Genomic DNA, 23,402 nt, shown 5'->3' on the forward strand with positions numbered 1-23,402 from the left:
GCCGCGGGGCGGCGGGGCGCGCAGGGCGGGCGGCCGCGGGGCGCTCGGCCATGGGGCGCGGGATGTGGCTGCCGCTGCCGTCGCTGCTGCTGCTGCTGCTGCTGCTGCGGGGCGCCGCCGCCGCTGCAGGTGGGTCGCGACCGGCCGCGCTCGGCGTTCTCCGTCCTCCGCGGGCGTGCGAGGCAGATACGGGCCGTGTGCGCGTATGTGTGTGCGCGCTGTGCGCGCCCGGGTGCGCGAGTGGACGCGGGCGTGCGCACGGCTGTGTTTGCCCGTGACCGTGCACACGCACACACGCGTGCACATACGCAGGTGTGCGCGCACAAGCTGTGCGCTCCCGCGTCCGCACATGCGGTGCGTCTCGGTGCGCCGCGTCCGCGGGTGGGTGTGGAAGGGCAGGGGCCGGGATGCGCATCCCACCCGCATCCCGCGCCGCAGACAAAGAACGGTCCGGCCACGGCGCACCGCGCTGTGCGGGGCCGCCCCTGCTCGAGGAGCCTCCGCGGGGCGGCGAGGCCGGGTGGGCTCGGGACGAGGCCTGAGTTCGGGGGATGCCCGTCTGCGGAGCGATGCGGGTGGCAGCGGCGGGGCGCTGCGGGTTCCGCAGGCGCTTTGGGCGGCGGTGCCCCGAGCCGTCGGGGTGCGGAGGGCGGCGAGCAGGGCGGGGAGGGTTTTCAAAGCCTCTTCCCGTAGCGTAAACACTTCGCGTTCAGAGCTGCCCGCAGCGGGGTCCCGCCGCCCCGCAGCAGACACTCGGGCATAAACAGTTTGCATAACGCTTCCTCGGCCGGTTGCAAGCTGAGTGCCAATTTCCTTCTTTAAAAAGAAGAAAAAACCCAGATGGGAAACAAACATTTAATCAGGCACAAGATATAAACGAAACATCACAAGCCATGTGTTGCTAAAATGCTTAAGCAGGAAGCATATGATTTTCCATGGATGTTTTACAGGTGAGTCATGGTATTCACTACATGCTCTTACTCATTAGTGAAGATCCTGGTCCGATGGCATGTACAGTACATAGAATTGGATGATTTAGGTGGGCAGATGCATTAAGTGCAAGTAGGGAAAACACCTTTCCCAGCGCTGTGGCAGAGTAGGGTTCCAGCATGGAACTCTCAATGCTCTGGATTTGTCCTTTTACTGAGTTCCTGTGGCAGCCAGCGTTACACTAGAAAGCTGTCACTTTTCATAACATGCGGTGCTCTGCATCGGTCATGCAATTATTTTCCAATTCAAGTGAAAACAAACACGCTTTCAAAGGGGTTTCCTCTCCTCCCTTTCATCCCCTGGGACCCACGTCTATGTGCCAGCAGCATTTCTCAAATCCTGCTGAAGCCAAGGTCCCTTGCCCCAAATTTGACCCTGGGTGAGGAAGGGACCTTCTATGCCTGGCCTAAGGACAGCTGCAGTCAGTGACCATGCATGACCAGGGCTGTAGCACAGCCGGAGCTTGGAGCAATTAAATACTCTCAGCTCCCAGGGTCTCACATGGGATTTGGTAGCCAACTCCTCCTGGCCGGGCTCAGGCAGAGCCTTGTCCCTGCCCTGGGGACAGCTACGCCAGCCCTACCAGGAACAGCAGTCACGGAAACGTCCCATTGACCAGGTCCTCCTCCACTGCATCCCCAGAGGCAGTAGTCAGTGTGCAGAAAACAATAATCTCTACCTGTCCCACGGTACTGACTGAGAGCCCTGCCCTTTTTCTGCTGCTTCCCAAATCTCTTTGCAATCCCACAACTGAGGGAACCACAGTAAATGTTCATCTATTTGTTTAGCGGCTAACTGCACTGTGTTACACGTAGCCAAAGAATCCAGGAAAGCAGCCAAAGATATAAATTAGGCCAACTACTGGCTAGCCTGATAATATGATAATAGCACTTACTTACCTATCCCTCAGGAATGCTACGTAGGTTAGTTAATGTTTATACAACACTTTGAAAAGGATGTTCAGGAGATGTAAGTGATGTTACATTAACCTTACAGTTCTGTTGGTTTACTTTTCTAGAGGAAATATATTCTGCACAGTTACGATAGGTCATCTCAGACACAGCTTTACCAGCACCCCGTAGGAAGCTAACTTGACTGAGCGTTTCTTGTTCACTAAAAATTTCCCAAGACTGCTTACCCACTGAAATACAGAGACTGGATTCAGAAGTGTTTTCTACTGGATTCTTAGTGAGCATTCCACGTATGTTCTGAAGAATCGCTATTGAAAATCTGTATAGACCTTTGGTGGTAGATATGTTTTTTATCCAGAGTGTTTCTTGAGGAGCAGTAGAAGTGGAGAACGCTGTCAGTCTTAGAAGGCTTAGCAATGCTAGTGTGTAATATAGCTTAATTGCAACTATGACACTGTAGACAAAAGCTGAATTAACCCCAGATAAAGGACTTATTGGATGCTAAACTGAAATGACCTTTGAACATAACAAAAATGCCAAGAAGACATTAATTGGTGCACAAAGCTGACTATGTATGACTGGCCTGGTGATAAAGAAGACATTATGCACCTCAGATGCTTTGGCCTGCACACATCAGAGTCATCAGAGATTATTTTTTTGTGTCAAACAGTTATAGTTCGTCAAATACAGCCTTGACCTACTCATATCTATTAATAAAGTGGAGAGCCCCTAATCAAACATTCCTGCACCAGGAGGGTTATATTGCCAGTGGTTTCACATTAAACCCCATGGTGATTTTATTTTTCTTTGACACTTTTAACTGTGGATTTTTAAATCAACAAGGCTTCCAGAAAAACTTGAACAAAAACCGCAGAGCCTCAGCTGCAAGGCAGATTGCCAGCATAATTTCAACCAAAGATTCTTTTTTCCCCCCCTTTACACACATCAGTGACAGCCTTTCCAAAATTAGGTAGTGCTTCAGTTAAACACTGACGTCGGCAGCAGTTTGGGACTGGGGGGCGATTTGGGGTAGGGATGGAGTGGTGGGAAAGAGCGTGAAGGCTTGAGGTCATTACTGGCAGGAGATAGTCCTATCTAATCTTGCACCCCCAACACCTGATCTGCTGCATGGTGAGCTGGGTCACAGCCATGCCATCCCCCGTGGCCATCATGGCCATCTCCTGGCCTTGTGGTGGCATGCGGCCTTGGCAGCAGTCCATCTTTCTTGTGCTTTTCTGCACTTCCCCAGGATCACCTGGATCCCCTTGGAGGCCTCAGGGCATGAGTGGCATGGCCACAATCATTGTCCCCAAAGCCTCAGTCCTGCTCTGGTCCCTTAGGGCAGGAGGGCAAGGTGGAGGCATCTCTCCTGCCTGCTGCCTGCTCTGCATCTCATGGTAGGGATTTTCCCAAGTTCAGGGAAAACCTGAGGGGGTTTGGGTTTTTTTTTGCTTTTGTAGACACACTGAGCTCCACGAAGGGGAGAGCTGAGCAGCAGTGCCACACTCTCCCACAACCCCACCAGGGCTCAGCAGGTACCAGCATCACATGGTGTTGGCAGGAGCAGTGTCCCTGAAAAGCGTACTGCAGGCACGTCTGCTCTGAAGGGGTGGGGTGCTTCCACCTCAGGAGCCAGCTTCAGCCCCTCACTCTCTTGCAGGTCTGGGCGGTGTGGCAGGAGCGAGCAGCCCCTGTGAAAAGGCCTGCAACCCCCGCATGGGCAACCTGGCGCACGGGCGGGCGCTGCGCACGGAGACGTCCTGCGGGCATGATGCCGCCGAGCCCTTCTGCACCTACACCGAGGACACCGAGCGCCGCTGCAAGCGCCCCACCTGCGGCCGGTGCAGCCGAGCCCACGCGGGGCTGGCACACCCCCCCGCCGCCATGGCTGACTCCCCCTTCCGCCTGCCCCGCACCTGGTGGCAGGCAGCCCAGGATGCCCCCAGCGAGACCATCCAGCTGGACCTGGAAGCCACCTTCTACTTCACTCACTTGATTATGGTCTTCAAGTCACCCAGGCCGGCTGCCATGGTGCTGGAGCGCTCCCAGGACTTTGGTGAGACGTGGAAGCCTTACAAATACTTTGCTGCTAACTGCTCAGCCACCTTCGGGCTGGAGGATGATGTGAGGCAGAGAGGAGCCATTTGCACTTCCAGATATTCGAGTCCCTTCCCCTGCACTGGAGGAGAGGTAAGTCTGCCTGCATTGGGATAAGAAATCCTCTGCTCCAGCCTCCTTTCTGTCTGCAATCTCTGCACTGGTGTTTATGCTCCATATTTTGTTACACCAGTATCCCTTGTCATCGCACGTATTTCACAAGGTGAATTATCGCAATTCTTTCCTAGGTGATATAGGCACCGCCCTGTCTCTTGCTTTACTGAGCTCATAATCCCCGTCTTTTCCAAAAATTCCTCTCCTTTCACCTGGTTAACTCCCCCACACAACTGCAACCTAGGCATATGCTGCTGATTCCTTGGGAACACCAAAGGGAACATCATTCTATATGGCCTTCTCCAGATCTTGCAGTCGTGTGGGTTTGGGGTGATGCAAATCAGTCTGACTTTGACCAAAATGCAACTATGTTAAAATTAAAAGTCACCAGATTGATTTCTAATAGTGACTGCCTTCACTGAGAAGCAGGCTTGTAACCAGTGAAAATAGCTACTGACCACACACTGAAGTATGGTTCCCATAAACCAGGTTAGCCAGGTAATTAGGGAACTTATATCTTGGCTTTTTTTTTCCCTATGTGCACTTACATGAAAAGAACTTGAAAAAAGGAAAAACATCACATTTGCTTAGAAAAAAATAGTGTGAAAGATGATTTTCAGTATCAAAAACAGCAGATAACATACATTTTGAAGTGCTACCAATAATACTCTTCCCTTTAGTGCTTAAACCTGTCCCGCCGTGCTGGAGAGCCTCCCCTGGGAACCACGGCCATGGGGCTGCCCTCCTGGGTTCCCACTTGTGTGGACGCATCCCCGGTGACCAGCTCTAGATTTTAAAGGCTGCTCCCTCTAGTGGCGTGATTTAATGAACTTGCTTGCAAGTTTAATCAAATTTAAAATTCCCCTCTGGCCTAACAAAAAGAAAGGAGAAAGTCTGGTTGGTGAGTCAGGAAGTCACTTATATAATTGCAGTTTCTGCTGAGAACTGGTTTTGAGGTGGAAACCTGGTGCTTGAAGACCATTTTGAGAAAAATCATGTATTCAGACCCCTTTGCAATCATTTGGGGTCACCTCTAGCCATGCTCTGGCTAGGAAGCGACTCTGCAGAAATACTGAAAGCTGTTTTTCTAGCAAAGTGCATCTCTTAGCTGTGTCTCAAGAGGCAGACAGTGTCTTGCTCAGGAGAAGCTGCTCCATGCTCTCCTCAGCTCAGAAACAAGGATCTCCAGACCTGTCAGACAGACCCAGGATGGTTATTTCATTAGACTTTATATCAGATGGCTGGTGAGAGCAAGTGCTGTCTTTCTTTCTTCTGCTGCCACCTTTTGCTTGTGCTCCCAAAAAAGCTGCCTAAACTTCCTTTCAGAGTGGATATATAAAGGGGCTTATGAGAAAAGCGAAGAAAGACCTTTCGCCATGGCCTGTTCTGACAGGACAAGAGGCAACAGTTTCAAACTGAAATTTATTTACATTGGACATAAGACATTTTTTGGTTATGAGGGTCATGAGGCACTGGTACAGATTGCCCAGAGAAGCTGTGGATGCCTCATAAGTAGAAGCGTCCGAGGTCAGTTTGGATGGGGCTTTGAGCAACCCAATGTACTGAAATATGTCCCTGACCGTGGCAATGGTGTTGGACTAGATGATCTGTAAAGGTCTCTTCCCATCCAAACCACTCTGTGGTTCTAAATCAGGGCTAGCTACAAAGTGAGACCTGCAAAAGAAAGTATGTACGTACCCCACTGGGAATTTTTCTGGCCCTCAGCACTTGTGCCAGCCTCCGTGTCACACCACCCTGAATCATAAAGCTATGCCAGCCTGTGAGGCAGGGAAGAGACTGTGATCCATAGCTCTTAGGCCAGCCAGTGGGACATGTCTTGGGTGTATAACTTACGCACTTCTTTTTCATCTTTTGAAGGGATTGTGACTCAGGGATGAGAAACCCAGGGCATCATACAAGGCAGTATTTGCCTCATTTGTGTTAGGTCCCACGTAGCTAGCACCTGCAGTTTTCGTTGTGGTCACACCAGGATGGGGGCTGTACCCGGAGAGAACCTGTGCAAATCCCAGCCTCAGGCCAGCTCCTCTGTGGGTTGGTGCAATGTGTGGGGACAGTAGAATCAGGGTCTTGTGTGTAGAAAGCAATGCCCATCTCAAGAAGAAAAGTTTGGTAGTGTTTGATCCATCTGCAGTAGCATGCTGCAAAACCAGGCTACGTGCCAAGCTTGCTCCTGTGAGATCTCTTCTTTTGGCATCGCTTTAGTCTGTGTTATTGCAAAGAAGCTATAAAAGTCAAGAGCGTTTAATTGGTCCAGTTTTTAAACAAATATTGCATCCAAGGGGCTGGAGCTTAGAAGATTTTGCTTGTATGGCACTCTTCAGTTCTCTGCACTTAAACACCACTTCTTACCTGCAGAGTAATAGCAGCAGCTCTCTGGTGACCAGATGGCAAGCCTGCATGCTTAGCAAATATCACATTTAATTTATTACAGTGTGCTACATTCCAGCAATTACTTGTAGCTGCCAATAGCAACATGTATCTCACCTAAAGAAACATCCTAGTTTTGTGTTCCCTTTGGAGTTATGTTGTGCTTTACTCCCACTTCTGGTAGTACCTAATTTCAGACATATGGAAACAGTAATTTTCACTTGAAACAGTGGTTTCAAATATGCAATCATCTCAAATGTTCAGGTCTGAAGAGTACTATTCATTGCAACTCATTTACCACAGTTTTCTTTAAAGGACAGATACAAATTCTGTGAGTGCTACTGGATTTCTTTAACTTTTTAGATTTTCTTTACCTGCGATGTAACAACTGTAACCTGTGATCCAAATTGCGTCACCACTTGCTCACACTTCAAACATTTCAATGCCGCATGTGCATTTCTGGGCACAGTGTAAGGGCTTGCAGGATTTTGCAGGAGGCTGGGGTCTCTGCATGCAGCTGATGGCTTGCTCACTCCCGCTCAGCCCCTTGGATGAGCAGTTTGCCTCAAGTGAGGCCTCAGTCAGTGGCGACTCACCCCAAATGACACAGACTTGTGGCTTGTTGGGCTGGTGGTTTCTGGTTCTAGCCCTCTGCAAAGTGCAGGTGGTGCTGTTCTGCCTGTGTTTCTGCCTATCATTACAGTGCTTGCAAGCCCTCATTCAAGGCAACAGTGTGCAGAATCCCATACTACTCAGGGGCTTATGGCCTCTTTTCAGTATATCACCTGTCTTAATTTGGGTCAAAGCTGTATCTGCCTATGTTTTTATTGCAAAGAAAGATCAGATGTTTTGCATTCTGCCTTGATCATCGTGAGTCATTCCTTAGATGCCTGCTTCAACTTGTATGACAAAAATCCTCCCTCATCAGAGTTTGCCATGATGTTGATCTTGAGAAGATTTATGATAGTGCAGAAAGCAAGCTGCCAAGCTTCCAGGTTCATTTCAAAGATCAAGACCTCGGAAATGCTGAAATGGCTCTGGGAGAGGCCTTTCATCCTTCTTCTGTAGTAGTGCAGGTCTGGACTTCCCTTTGCAGTGGTGGGACTGGGGTGGTGGAGAGCACTGGGAAAGCTATATGTTTGGAAGGTGGCACCACAGCAGTGGGAACCAGAAGAAGTAATTATGTCACATGCCACGTGTGGCACTTGGAAGGTCTACTGGCTTGGCAGGTTTCTGCTCTTCTTTGCTGCCTGTCCCTAATGCTGCAAAACCACCAGACATGGTTCATCTGATCTGGATGCATCTGAATACTCTACCCTGAAGCAGGCAAAAGATGGAGGATCAACAGCCCAATGGTGGGATTAGGAGGGAAAGGACAGATCTGGACAGAACTGCAGAGGAAAGAGGTTGAAGGCTGCGTGGCACGTACTGATGTCGAGAACACTGCACTGGTGCCCTGGGTTTGGTCTAGGTGGCTTTCTCGGTGGAAATAAGCATGAGTTCACAGGTCAGATGTGCTCAGAGAGTCTGCTGAGCTGATCCCCGTGCTTGAGCAGCCTGGCTGTAGTCTGGCCTCATGCAAAGAAGAACCACTGTTTCAACAACCAGCAAAGCAGTGATTTCTCTGCAAGTATAGAGGAGCCAAACAAACCTACTGAGCCCCTCCTTAGTAGGGAACAGGAAAGGAGGGAGATGGTGGGTGCCCACCTCCTGCCCTGGCATCCCCAGACATTTATTGCATCCTGTTCAGCAGTCCACCTGTGGCTGGCACTGCTTTCAGGAGCTCTCACTGTTCAACATCTAGGGTCAGGCTGTCCCCCACTGTGAGGCCCCTCTAGTGTGGGTGAAGGAGAAGCAGGAGGTAGGAGGAAGCCTTGCTACAATCAGCTTGGGTTTCCAGCAAGCTTCAAGCATCTGCCTATTGGAGGGGTTGGATTTGCAACATTGTGAAAGGGACAAGAAACTGCTTCCCTGTCAAGGAATAATTTCAGACCAGCTGCATATAGAGGGGTCATTACAGACTTTCCCTATGCTTAATTTAGTGAATTAATTGTTTCACATCAGCAGCTTGTTTAGCATAGGCAGAAACCACTAAATGCTGGCCTTATATCATCAGTGTTTTAAGAGAAAGGCTGAGGTCAAGTTTTAGCCTGAATCACACAAATATGCTACTAATCCTGAACATTTTCATTGTTTTTTAGGGTGTAACCCTTCAGCCACATTGTTGCAAGGGCAATCAGAGCGGGATTCACCAGCCAAACTGATCTGATCCAAGTAAACATGACGCAGAAATAAACTCTTTCACCTTCATGCTCAGACAGGAATACTAATTTTACTAGTATGCATAAAAGGCTATCTTCCCTCCCATAGTTCAGATCATATTAATACTTCCTTTTTGACACTCTAATTTTAAAATTATCCTCGGCTAGAGATCACTGTTGAGGGCTCATCGACAAGGGGCCTTAACAGATGTTAATTCTTTTACTGTGAGTGAGAGTGACTGTCCACTCTGCAATGCAATTATCTCATTCACTTTACATTCCCATCTGTGGTCAATTCAGATTAGCTCGCCTGAGTGTCCCCATTTAGACAAGCTCCAGAATAAAAGGGCTTACTGAAGCAGAGTCTCCTTGACAAGATTTTAGTAAATTAGTAACTTATTTTAGTGTTCATCTATTCAGAATACTGCTAATAAATCACTTGGAGACCTCAGCTATTGTTGCTGTTTGCTATTAATAGAAGAGACATATTTGCAGCTTGACTATATTCCAGCAACAAATTCTAACGTGTTTTTAACTTGTGAAACATCACATGCCACTGTTTTGCTGTGGGATGTGTGTCTTACTGAGCATTTTATTGATCTTGTGCCTTTTGTAGCAGAAAAACCTTCGTATGTTTTGCCTTGCACTGTTACTGCATGCAACCTGTCTCTGTTCCTTTAGGATTTGGACACCAGTCCTACTGATTCTACCTGAAACTTGCTGTGTAGAGCAGAAGTAAATTGTGTCTTTCTACTCACAACTCTGACCCTGACAGAATGAGGAGTTGTAACACTCGCTAACACAAATAGGAGTTAATGATCAGTGAATTTTAAGTCCTGATTTTGGGTTGTAGAAATTTCTACCTGTTTTTTTGCCTTTTAGGCCTGAATAATCTTAGTTTTCAAGCTTATCATTGTTGTCCTTAACTGAAGCTACATTTTCACTGCGCTGAGATCTTCCAAGGATCATGTGGATAGCAGGAGATTTGAGTTCAGTCACTTGCAGGACTTGGGACTCCACAAAGAACCTGGGCAAATATGCAAGAATAACCTCAAAACAGACATCAACCCATTAGAGGGCTGCAAGCAGCTTTTTTAATTGCCCTGTGCCACTGATGTCTGCACAAAGGCCCAAACTGACAAGAAGGAAAGAGGGATCCTGCCTGGTGTTGAGCAGTGCTCAGGATATGCAGGGATATAGCTAGGGAAGTATGTTTTCAAATCCTGTCTCTACACTTGAAGTACACTTTATAGGGAAAAGACCTCTTTAACAGCATCTTCCTGATGATCCCGTCTTTGGGAAAACATGAATTATTCAGAAATGTCACATACAAAGGAGAGTCTGTCCATCTAGGAGTGACTGCAGTGATGGCCAAACCCAGTCCAGCTCTTTGCATTTTATCAGTAAATCTAGCAAGATACGGAGACCGTTATTTCATAAGCACAAGATTTCTAGAGGAGTGGTTAATGAGATGAAGTAAATGAAGCTAGGCTGGAGTCAATTCAATTACGTAGGAGCCTTAAAGTCCCAGGCTGTGGCAGCTGGCCATTCAGCATGGGGTTACTGTGATGGCAGGAGCAGCACACCAGCAGGACACCATCTCACCACCACCCACCTTGCTGATGGCTGGGGTGAAGTGCCTATCTTGGCTTGGCCCTCAAGCTTTCCTTCCTGGCAGGGAAGCCTGTCTTCCCAAGCACTGTGTGGGGTTACCACTAGCTTGGAAACCCCAAGTTTCCAACAGTGCAGGAGAGGAGCTTCTCCTTTCAAATAATGAGGCAGTAAAAAGTGAATTCAGAGGAAAAGGGGAAACCTAAGCTTAGTTTTCACCTGTGCCCTGGAGGACAGGAGACAGGGGCCATTCTGGACACATGTGAAGAGGAACCTTTGGTCTCTGGCAAATTTTACCATGGAAGATACTTTAGAGTTCAGTCACTGACAAGGCTGAGCAACACAACTGTTGTTTTCTGAGGACCAGCACCTGCCTTTTTAGCTTTCCATATGTGGCATACCAGGCACAATACTGCCAGATCTGTGGACCGGGTTGTGACAAATCCCTCCCCCTCTCCCACAGGCTGTCCAGGAGGAGTGACATGTCCCATTACAAGGCCCTCAGGATGCTCAGCATCTCTGGAGGACCAGGGCATATGAAGAGCAAAGTGCTTCTCCAACCTGCCCCATGATCCTCTGCATGATTCCTCCCATTACAGCTAGCCCATAGGACTGTCTCCTTTTTTTCCTGGCTTTCCCTGTGCTTTTGGCACTTGGAGGTTGGCCCTCTGCTTGGCCAGCTCTTGAAATGCAGCTGCCTCTGGGATGGAGCATAGCCAGTGTTTAACAGTGCATATCAGCAGTCCCCCATTTAGAATAGCGAGTTTTTAACTACTTCTGGATCAACCTCCAATTATGGCTAAAACAAATTATTCTTTGGAGAGAACTTGACCAGTCTATGAAAGGGGGTACATTGTAGGCTGCCAACAGCAGGAGGGAATGGGTCCCGGGGCTCCAGGAGACCCTTTCCAAACTTCTTATGTAGGACGTGAAGAGCACTGTACCCACATGAAACAAGAGGAGTTTGGGTAGGCAGAATTTAATTCTCTAAATTGGCATCTGGCCTTGTTAGCAGGACTATTGCTTCCCTTGAGAAAAGTGCCACAGGATTTTAACGGTGCCGGCGGAGCCTCTCTTCAGACACTGCACCCCACGGCTTCATTTCACAGTTCATTTTTGGCATGAAGAGAAGACTAGCTCACTTATTCAGCTCCCAGTTCTCTGGCTGGAAAGTAGGGCTGCCATGTTTCTCTTCAGGGTTCCTGGATGCAACTGGTTACATGGGAAGTGTGTAACCTAAACCAATGTATTGACATGTCTGAGAAGTTTTGGTTCAAAAGTTCATTTGAGATTAATCACCATGCAACAGTGGGTGTCAGTGTGAGATATCCAGTCTAACACTGGATATCCTGCACGTGTGGTGAAATCCTCAGATTCTCTCTGAGCAACATTTCCAGGAAGAAAATAAGTTAATGTCCAGAACCAAACTTACTAGACACATATGCTATGAGCCTTTTATCACCAGTCTGTCTGCAGCATCCCTTATTCCAGTGATCAAAATCTATAGCTGTAGGTTGAAAGAGGGGTGCTGTTTCTTGTGACATTTTTGACAGTGTGTATTTACGTATAATTCAGACAGGTGTTCTTTTTCCTAAAATTAAGTGTAGCTCATGGTAACTGGGTGGTTTAAACAGCCATTCCTATAGACACAAAGCCTTTTCATTATAAACAAGAGTGGCTGAAAAATATTCATGAAATTGTGTTGCTCTTAGGCTGAAAGAAATCCCCTTGATCCTTAGTACCGTTGCAGTTACTGAAACACTAACCTGCTGCCTTCCAGGCTTTTGCAGTGATGTGTTGTGCTCAGAAGCTTTTAAAGGGGTTATTTTGCAGCTCTGGGGAGTGAGCCAGCTTTTCCTACAGCCCTGCCAATAAAGAAGCAAGTCCAGTTCTTTGTCTGGCTCTTTGGAGGTAGCTCCAGGTTTTCTTGGTCTTCCATATGCACAACAGGTACTACCGGCAGGCCAAGGCTCAGAACATAAATCTTTGTGGGGATAGGGAAAGGAGGGGAATTGCTGGAGGGAAGAGTATTTAAATACCATCTTTCTTGCTGATGGGTCAAAGGACTTCTTCATATTATCCACTGAAGTGTACTGGTTCATTTTCCTATGCAGGATAGTGCAGCCTTGGAAACGGTGATTCTGAAGATGAGAAAAAAGCAGTAATTGTTTTCCTTGATAGTGTATAGCCAATGATATGCATCTGGAGGGTTTTGTGAGCCAAGAAATTGAGTGTTCCTATCTGTTTGAGTGAAAGTAGTGAGTAGGTGAAATAAAGCCATGATGGAATAAATTGTCAGTTATTGGAGAAGCACTGTTAACCAAAGAGATTTTTTCTGATATGAACATTACTTTTGTGGTCATCATGTGTGTGAAGACAGGAATGACCTAGGAGTGTTTCATTTTCATCTGATGAGATTGCGTAGTGGGATGTTGAAGAGAAGCTGAGAAGATGGCTCTCATCTGATTATTACCAGAGATTTCAAGGATCCTGGCAAAATCCCAAGGCTCTTGCCTAGTTTCCCTTGTGCCTTTTCCAGCCCCTCACTGGCCAGCTGCTGCATGGGAGTAGGAGCTCTTCCCATACTGCTTTTCACTTTTAAGAATGGCAGAAGAATGCCTTGAGTTTCCCAAAAGATAAAAGTTGCCTTGGTATAAATTAATTTGCAAGGGCCAATTTGAAATAGCTGGATTTTCCTCCTGAAGTCTTTGTAAGATTGCATAACTTTTGGATGGTGAGACTAGAGATTATTTGCCTTGGTTTACATGCTGTAAGAGACTGCAGGAGGGCTGTAGGCATGGGCCAAATGCTGTCTTTTATCAAACTACATGAAACAATTCTGTTGAGGTTGCTGCAGGAGTGCCATTTCTGCAGTGTCTCAAGGAGCTCAGGGGCTGCAGTGAGTTTCTGTCATCATTTCTTGGGGATGTTGGTTGAGTGCTTAACAGTGTGGCCTAGAAGACAGGCTCTGCTGCTCACTGCGATCTTGTCTCTGATGGTCTCCGCTCCGCAGCAGCAAGGCAGATTTTTCAATTTCTGTTGCTGTTTCCTCTCACTCAGGTGATGCTGAAATGTGCACTGTGGGAGTGGTCAGACCACTCCACAAAAAAAAGACAGGCTCTTCTTCCCTGAAGTCCACTTGGTCTGACAGGCAGAAAAACAAAGAAGTGTATTAGAGGAACTGGTGGATAATACCTGCCCAGCTTATGATGATAAACTTCCCACACCATGTGAATAATTTACAGCATCTGCCAAAAATTCTTTTTTTAGCCTACAGTCATTGCAGTGAACATAGCACATAGATGTTCTCTCCTACAGGCTTGTTGCTTGGAGTGGTAATACATGAAATAAGTCTGTTTTGTTAGTAGAAGGTACCATTATTGTGGCTGTGCAGCCTTCATCACAGGGAGCAGTAGCCCACCAGGCTTGATTTTGTGAAGGAATGAGATTGTTTTCATAAAACTTTTAGGAGCTTAACACCTTTAAGGTACATCTCCAAAAGGTGGTTGAAGTTAGACAGTGGTTTCAAAAGTTTTTAGAGTGAACTGATGGACAGGCACATGGATACACATGCAGTGCAATGGCACAAGGCCTATTTCAGTAGGGAATTAACTTTGCGAGCAAAACACTCCTCTGCAAACACAGCTCTCCCCTCAAGAAAGAGCCAAGGAGAGAGCCTGGCAGAACTTGACCACACTGTTGCAGAAAATCCCTGGAAACTTAAATACTGACCGGGAGGATAAATGCTAGCATGGAGTTGCACTCTCAATGCTGAAACTGAGAGCCAAAAACACCTATCTGCAGAGTACCTGTCTCTCTCAGAGGACGTATGTAGGCAGGGAATTTGTTGGTTGTTGCAGGCACTAGGTCTGGTGGTCAGACCGTGCATCTGGCAGTCAGGGTGCCTGCGCTTCTCCTGCACTAGCAGGGCTCAGGGAGCCCTGTTAAACCAGTCAGCTCCTCTGTCTGAGGCTTCCCATTGTAAAAAAAACGGTCCTCAAAGGTGTCAGGGCTCCCCATAGGTACCAAATTAGATTCATTGCTGAAGGATGAGTCTTGCTGCATAGCACAGCAAACCTTGGAAATCAAGCCATCCTCACATGAACAGTCTCACTTCAGTCTCTCTTGCACATGTTGTGGGGTGAGAAGCTTAATTACTCTTTCCTGGGAAGGCACAGGGGCACAAGTACAGAACAGTCTTAGCTCCAAGGCTCCTCTGCAGCACTGAAGGGTGTCTGAGCAGGGGTGTGTGAAAGAGGTGTGAGGACCCCCTCTTTGAAGTGGGAGCACCTGGCTGGCATTGAATTTCTGCAGCTAAATTTACATCCACCTCCATCTGATCAGGCTTTTGTGGTGATGATGAGCTTATTGCTCCTAATGTGGTTTCTTGGGTGGAAGTTGAAAGCAGACTGTGGCAGGTTGACATTATAGACAGCCCCAGTTGGCACACATCATTATTACTGTTTTTTCTGTAAAACATTTCTCCAAACCAGCTTATTGCTCCCTGTGAGCTTTCCATAACGTTTACCAAGACAATTTACTACCTTTAACTTTTACATCTATTGAGCAGGAAAGCTTAATTGTCCCAATAAAATTTCCCAGCTAAGCTTCTCTGAACAATACCAGCCAAGGCTAAAACCAGTTGCCACTTTTGAGTAGTCCCTATAGGAGAGGTCCTGGGCTGTTGGACAGGCTGGGCTGGCTGTGGAGGGAGACAGAGGGGAACAGGGTGCAAGCATGTGGTGGTTGTGGGATGGCAGAGACATACCATACAAAAGATGTAATATGGACCATCTCAGCTTGCTCTGCAGCTGCAAGCAACAGCCATGGCCTGTGAGCAGAAGCAGATGTGAGGTGATGCTGGACACCTAGCTGGAAATCCCGGAGCCAGGATGTCGGAGATGGGGGCTCACCTTCACCTCAGCCCCAGCACCAGACAGGCTGTGCCTAACCTCAGCTGCTTGTTGTGCTCGAGGGAAATTTTTCAGGAGGCAAAGAGCTGAGGTCCCGGACGTGCTGGCAGAGCTCCACCATTGCATTTACTGCCTACATTTTCAGAGCCCTGTTCAGACACTAAATAAATCAGACCTCTTCCCGTGATGTGGAGATTCAACAGGGCCCCATAATACAGGCCAGTTAAGCACACTTATTTAGTGCCTGCATACACTGCAGACTCCTAAAGCAAACCTTAACTTTTCTGTTAAACACTTACCTAGACATCACATGCCATTTAGTAAGGTGATGCACATACCTTGTTACTTTTGCTGTCTATATGGAGAAGACAACAAACCTCACATTCTTTTTATTCATATTATCTTTTCTTGTGTTCCTGTCAAGTGCATTGAAAGGAATAAAAGTACCAGAAAAAATCAAATAAAGCAGTACTGAATTTATCAAATACCATGAGCCAATTAGATGAATCACTAATATGGATAGGGCATTATTGTAGGGTACTTAAAGATACATTTTCTTGCATCCAGGTCAGACAATACAGGATGGAGTTCATCAGTTTCTTTTGGAAAGAAATCACAGATCACTTCATGTGATGTTACCACCTTGGTTTTCATTTACAACCAAATAAAAATGTGGTTATGTTTTTAATATTTGTTTATTGCTTTTATTTCTACCATATTCCTGTTTATTGGCTTTTTCCAATATGTATATGCTTCTTGAGTCTCCCATCCACTCATTATGTGTAATTATTAATATTATTTATTAATATTTATTCATTTATTAATGTAAATTATTGACATTGTTATTTCCTGATGCTTTCCTGGCTGAGGCTAGGCTCCCAGTTGGAGGTTGGATGTGGCACCTCTGGGCAGGTGCAGGGACCCAGGAAACAGGCACATGCGTGGCAGCTGCCAGTCCCTGTCCACAGCCTCTGTGACTGTGCCTAGTTCTGAAGGTCTGCGAGGAAGAAGCTTCTTGTGGATCGTGCATGTCTCTTCAATGTCGTGGGCATTTTTGTCCCAAAGAGCCTCATTTTATCACTGTGAACACTTGAGTCTTGACAAAGGTCTGGGCCCTTGCAGCTGCATCCGGTGGAGGCTTCAGCAGTCTGAGATGGGCCCATGACTCATCGAAAAACCTTTGCTCCTGGCAAATCTTTCATTGGTTTTGTTGACTTCCTCAGGCAGCTTTGGCTTCAGAGCCTATTTTGCTCCTATTTTGCTGTCAGAATCATTCATTAGCATTTTCCTTCCCACTGTGGAGATATATATAAAGATGTTCTTTCATTGCCTCTTGCCTGTAAACATAGTAGGGTACTTTTTGCAAAGGGACTTTATGTATTTATATGTCAGGGTCATTGTGGTGCATGCAGTTACTTGAGTGCACCATGTTCATGGCTGATGCTTTATTTATATACAGGGCTACATTGTTGCATCTGCAGAATGGTAAGGAGCTCAGACTTCTTCTACCACTCAAACTTGTGAATAAATCAACAGAGCAAGAGATGCTCATGACAGCCCATAAGGAAATTGAAACTCTGTGGAAACTGATAGAGGGTGTCTCTGTAATGATGTGCCCAAACTCCAGACAGCTGCAGTGATCTGGCTGAAGAGCAGAATATTTTTACTCCATGGCGTTTGCAAGGCGCTGTAGGACAGCGTATCCACTCCTGCTCCCCTGTGAGTGAAATGGGCTTCCCCTGGGAGTGGAATGACCCCCACCTGCTGCCACCAGGCATTATACCAAGAGGGTCAGGTGAACCCAACCCTTTTGAGGTATAGCAGTAACATTCCTCACTCAGGGATTGCAGACTACAATTCCTGTTTGGCTATGTAGAAAGACCACTATCACACCAAAAAAATCCCTGTGCAACTTGTAAATCACTCCTCTATTGTTGCTTCATGCAGACATTGCATTTATAGGACATGGGATCCAACAGCATAATTCTGTGTGATGTTGGAGGAACATTACCCCAAATACTAGAAAATTTCTTTTATAAAGACAGTGGTTCTTTTTGTTTGCCTCCTGGTTTGTGACATTTGTGCTCAGATGTGAGATATTGCCAGATACTTAATTTTAAATGGAAGCTGAGATAAAGATTCAATTCCTGGTACTGTGTTTAAGAAGAATCCCAAATATCGTAAGGTTTATGGTGAGCTAGCAACACTGGAAATGAAAATAACTTTCTGATATATAATATGGCATGTAAAGTATAGAAGTGCTGTGAGGTTTCAATGTATTACTTCTGACTTCTTTTACAAAATATAATTTTTTTTTAATTAGTACGTACATTTCAGAGCTGCTGATATAAAGATCGAGGCTTCCCAGCCCTTGCTATCTTACGTGGTACTGACTACCATGTAAGTCACATTGCCTACCTAATGTTGTAGTGATGGGTTTTGACATTTTGTTGGTAAGCCTCATAGACAGAGACAGATTTGAGTGGAAAGGTCTGGTCACCATGGGGTGCTTCCTGTTGAGACTTGCTTCACGCAGATGGCTGGATTCTGATGCCATTGCGCCACCACCAAAGGGTTGTGTTCCCCTGTGCATGGCAGAGCTATGTCCTGGCAAAGGCCTTGCTCTGTGAAAATAATTTCTCCAGGGGGCAAGAGGGAACTAAAAAGTAGACATGACATGTCTGCACACCAGCCAAGACCACAACTGTGGTGACAGAGCCACTGAGGAGTTGAGCCTGGCACACCTATGTGGTGTTAGCAGGATAAACCAGCAGGCTTTGGAAAGCTGTTGAAAAGAGGAAATTATGGCTGTCTTAGACACCTCATCATGAGTGTCCCAGAGCAGCTGGTGAGCACTGGCCCAACAGAATCATAGATGGGCAGTGGGATTCCTACCCAGTAGCACCACAAAGATGCATCATCAGATGCACGTACATGTTGACAAAGTGTTCTTTTCAAATTGTTCCTACACACTTCCCCTGCACTCTTAAAACTAAACAATATTTTGGTTGAGGAGACCTCTGACTGTGGTAGCTAGAAGAATCAGAAATGTGAAAACCCAGTCAGGTCTGCTGTGCAAACCATGGTTCATTCACAGAGAGGAACAGCCCTGTGCCTATCCCATTCTTGGGACAATTGCACAGAAAAGCTCAAGAAGAGGTAAAAGCAGGAAATTTGGCACTGCTCATGTGTGTACCTGGTGCTGGGGTGCTGGGCAGCATAGGGGTGCAAACTCAAAACAGCTGTATGAGGGCAGTGTAGCCACAGCAGTGTGCTGACTCCTGAGATGGGCTAGGAAAAATTAGTGATGTTAATGACTGAACAGGGAAATCCTGCTGGGAAACATGTCCTTGACCTTATTATGCAGTGTCTGGGAGCTTGTAGAATTCCAGCTTAATCTGCTGGGTCAGAGCAGAGCATTGCTATTTGTATGGTGTTCTACATATTATAATGACCAGTTTGTATTTTATTAAAGCAGAGCTCCTAGTGTCTGGGATGGAGGGATGAAGATGTTTTACTGTCTTGGCAGCAGTGATGCTAGACTTACCCCATTAGGTTACACTGCTGCAGGGTGCAGTGTGGCTCTGAAACCAGGGCCAGGGCTGCTGGACACAGATGGAGCAATACAGGACGGCCGCAGGGAAGTGACTGAGAGCCCACAGCCCTTGGGAATTACAGATAGGGCTCATGTTTAGTATCACTGTTTTCACGTAGCCATAAAAAGAAATGTTTGTAGCATTTAGAGATCTGAGCTGGAATACTGGCTCCATTGAAATCAGCAGCATAACTCCCCCTGAATTCCACACAGACAAGATTTAACTCTCTCAGTGCAGAGACACTTGGGGTTATTGATTTCTGTGCTGCGATTGTGTTTGCTAGAACCACAAGCATCAGTCACATTAAACAGGGATAGATAAACAAGGAAAACCAATAACATGAGAGGAAAGTCTGGGGCTCCATCTAGCATAAATTGTTCTTATTTGTGTATTTCCTTCCCTGCTTTCATCTGAACAAGGACAAACAAAGAACTCTCTGAGATGCAATTTATGTAATAGCAAGAAACCCAAAATGCTAGCTTTTACTGAAGAATCCTTGACCTATCATTTTCTATCATCTTCACTAAAAGGAAATCAATGTCACCAGTTTGGATGTATCCCAAGGAATTTTCTTTCCATACTGAAAGGATTGTGTGTTCACAAAGCCAGTAGCAAGTAAGTGTGATCAGAATGATGTTGATTTAAATTTGGGTGAATAAGAAACCTTGGGAAGAGGTGCAAGACTTGATAGTTGGGTTTGCTTGCATTTCTATTCATACCTGCTCTATATTTTTATTTTAGGAAAGCAGAAAAAACTCTGTATATTCCTGGAAGAAAGGAGAAACAAAAAAATCTTTTGAAGTGTGTTACTGTTTATTAATACCCCTCATCAGACTCAACACTTCTGCACAAGGGATGTGCTGCTCACCAGCCTTGTCCTCTGACCACCTCTCCTGGTTAACCTTCTCCATATCTGAGTCTTTCTGGCAGAAGATGCTCAAATACCTTTTGGAGGGAGGGTTTGAAGGATGGCAGTGCAGAACTGCTGCTGTGATGTCTTTGCCAGCATGTGACACCCAGCTCCAGCACGCCTGAGCCCCGCTGTCACCACCATGCTGGTCGCAACTGTACTTGACAGGCTGACGGGGCACGCAAAAGCATGCTGCCACCATTTAGCTCCAAAACAAGGGCTAAATCTCCTTCCAGGCTGAGACAAAGCTTCCTCCGGTTGGATTCTGGCAGCTCTGGAGAAAAGCCAGGTCCTGGCCAGGAGCGGTGCCAGCAGTGGTGGCGCTGATGGAGGCAGCAGCCGGTAGGCAAAGCACGCGGGCAGGCCAGCTGGCAGCACTGCAGTCATTATTTCCAGGATCTGTGAATCCTGGTCAAATAAAATAGAAGCCTTTATCAGCTGAAGCATATCAGCCGCTTCTTTTGGGAGGAGTGGATTTAGGGGTTGTGATCTCTGACAGCGATAGCAGCAGGTTTGTGCCCTGCCTCTCACCAGGCAAGAAACAGTGGTCACCCTTCGATGCCACACACCTCCTTGCTGTCTGTAAGAGGCTGGCTGACATTTTGGGTGGCATGGGTGGCTATCAGCAGGGCAGTGGGGTAGTTTGAGGCAGTTTGAAGTCACTGCTGGGAGTGGTGCATCGAGTCATTAGGCTGAATCACACCCTCAAACGACTTGATTGAATGTTGTTTATCAACACTGTAGTTCATCAAGCCTTCAGTGGCTGTTCAGTGAAGAGCAATTTAACTAATCTGAAAGTGTCCCTGTAAGTTAAATGTACCGGTAACTAATTACATGTGTTATAAATGTGTTGTTTTATGCCAATCGTAGTCATATGAAGTATATACTGCTTCTGATTTCTCACTGTAGGCAGCTAGACCAACAACTTTAAAATAAACCTTTTCAAGAAAATTGGTTATTTTTATCTAGTGCTCTCAATTTTCACCTTGAGCCAATATTTACCTATTCAATCAGACTGAAGTTAAAGAATGACTGATAAGTATTTGTTTAAACTTTGGAAGCCCCCCACTTTTCTTTCTTTCTTATCTCAGTTTTCTTGACTATCAGCTTGCTGTACTAATTGCCATACCTAATCACTTTTCCACTAGGAAATAGCCCGGGACTGATAGGAACCAAATATTTGGAAATCTGAGCTGTATTTGTTAAAAAATACACCCATTCTGGGGAAGGGAGTGTTAATGTAGAGTACCCCATCTGAGCATCACCTGCAGGAGAGCTGGTCCCTGTGCTGGGCCATACCACATAGCATTGGCACCCACTTCTGATTAAAGTTAATGGTGAAACATAACTGCACACCCATAGGGTCCGTATTTCTTGTGGAGAGGGACATATGGGATCACAGGGGATCATCTGGTGCACACTGGGTTGGGGGTGGATTTGCTGCTCCCACTGCTTGTGGAGGGGGAAGAGCATCATGAGAACCTGGTGTATGCTCCCAGAGGATGCTCTCATTACCATTACACTTCGTGGCCCACTGTGAGGCGGGCTGACATTCTCCTTTCTGCTTCACCTGCTGTGTTTCTCTGCCCAGGTGATATTCCGAGCCCTGTCACCGCCTTACGCCGCAGAGGACCCTTACAGTGTGGAAGCCCAGGCACAGCTGAAGATCACCAACCTGCGAGTGCGGCTGCTAGAGCGGCAGGGCTGCCCCTGCCTCCCGGCCCCCCAGACCCCACAGCCCACGCCATCCCTGCACTTTGCCATCTATGACTTCATCGTGAAGGGCAGCTGCTTCTGCAATGGCCATGCTGACCACTGCATCCCTGTTGCGGGATTCAAGCCCATCAAGGCAGCTGGTGTTTTCCATGTGGTATGTACATGCACCCAACAATGTCTGAACTGCAGGAAAGCAGAGTTTTAAAAATAGTAAGGGATGGTATAGGTCCAAGTATGCGATATTTGACAAGAGATGCCCTGAATTCCAAGCACAGTGGGCAGAAATGGTCTTTACAAAGGAGGTGGTCTCCATATGGGGCTGAAGCACTGAACTTCCTTTGTGCCTTGGTGTGGGACTCTCATCCTTCAAAGGTGCTCCTCTATAATTTGTTTATTTTAGGTAGATCCTTAAAAAAATTAAATTGCTGACTCCCATCTTCCCCCAAATGCTAACTTGCAATAACACAATATCTAAAAGATAATAAATGCGAGGCATTTTGCTGACAAAGTAGGAGGAGAGCTTCTCTGAAGGTACTAGGGATCACGTGACTGCCATTGCTTTTGGAGGATCCTCAGATATTAGATTGGGTCCTGAACCAAGGGGACAGAGAGCTTGGTTTTGACTCTCACTCCCAGGCTTTCTAATGCACTTTGCAATACCTTTCTCTGGATGAACACCCTGTGCTCTGGTTTCAAGGGGACTTCATCGCAAGAGCTCTGAGCTCAAATGCCTTGGGACCCACCAAGACCTAAACCCCAGTCCGCCCATGTCCCAAGGAAGCAAGAGCCACTAACCCGTTGAGGAGGCGATGGGCACAGCAGCAGCTGACATATGCCTGTGGCATGGCATGCCTGCACCCAGCCAGTTCAGGGACACTTGCTGCCCCCAGCACATCTTGTCCTTTTTGCCCATCTACGTTGGCTCAGAAAACCCTGGATTTGCTGGCAGAGGAGCAGTAAGGAAAGCCGGGGCAACCAAACATATTGTGCTGAATAATGTTAGAAAGGGAACAGATCATAAAAAAAAAAAGCAGTTACTCAAGCTAAGGAGTCCAGCTCTTCGGGGAACTCTCATTTCACTTAAATTACTATCTCAGACATGAAGCCAACAGCATGTTTCCCTTCTGATACTGCTAGTCTTGCAATGTCTTGAGAATACACCAATTTGAAAGCATACAGTGCTGTGCTCAGGATTATTTTGGTGGGATACAATTGCATGGGAGCGTGCCCTGGAGCACCAGTGAGAGTTGTAACAGAGCCTGCAGCCAAATAGGCTTCCGGTATGGCTATAGTATGGAAAGGATAGTGAGCAGGTAACAGGCAGTGCTGTGGGAAGGAAGTAAGTGCCAAAATCGCACTGAAAACCAAAGCAAGAAATAGCAACAAGCCCCTGCGCTGGCCCCAAGGGGGAAATTCAACTCTGATTATAAATGTTTATGTGGCAGGAGTCCCAAAGATGATATTTCTACAGTAAGGCTGACTCATTTACTGTGTCATACAGCTTATTCTGCATCTCCCATGAGATATGTGTTAGTGTCGGGGTGGCATAGCCCCATGGTTTGCAGGGAGGGTGAAGGAGTGGTAAGAGGTTTCCTCTCCCAATACCACTTTTTCCATTATAGGACTGAGGTAGTTTTGACTGAGCCTTGCCCATGCCAGGCTCCTGCTTGGCACGAGGTTACTGCTATTCGGGAACTGCAGTGGCAACCCACTCATGCATACCAGGCTGCAGTTTGCCAGTGCATTGCTTCAGGACTGGAAGAGAAGATTATTTGCAAGATGATAGGAAGACGTGTGTGTGAATGAATAGAAAAGGGATGAAAGATTGTGGTGTTCGTGGCTGTTTAGCTGGGAGAAGTCAGAAAACTACTGAAAAAAGGTTAGGATTTCAGAGA

The 23,402-nt window shown here is 46.7% G+C and overlaps 1 protein-coding gene across 2 annotated transcripts in view; it reads left to right on the forward strand.

Annotated features, from left to right (window-relative positions):
- Positions 1–45: 45 nt before the first annotated feature.
- NTN4 (netrin 4) overlaps positions 46–23,402 on the forward strand; it is a 47,992-nt gene continuing 24,635 nt past the window's right edge. Inside the window, exons 1-3 of one of the 2 annotated variants that reach the window (XM_027662368.1) lie at positions 46–129; positions 3,562–4,091; positions 21,383–21,661. In XM_027662368.1, the coding sequence (XP_027518169.1) occupies positions 51–129; positions 3,562–4,091; positions 21,383–21,661 (888 nt within the window). In that variant the 5' untranslated portion in view covers positions 46–50. Of the gene's footprint in view, positions 130–542; positions 951–3,561; positions 4,092–21,382; positions 21,662–23,402 lie in introns of those variants that run through there. The other variant, XM_027662377.1, reaches the window with a different exon arrangement.

The sequence above is a fragment of the Corapipo altera genome, unplaced genomic scaffold, assembly GCF_003945725.1.
Source record: "Corapipo altera isolate COAL_440 unplaced genomic scaffold, ASM394572v1 1, whole genome shotgun sequence".
NCBI lineage: Eukaryota > Metazoa > Chordata > Aves > Passeriformes > Pipridae > Corapipo > Corapipo altera.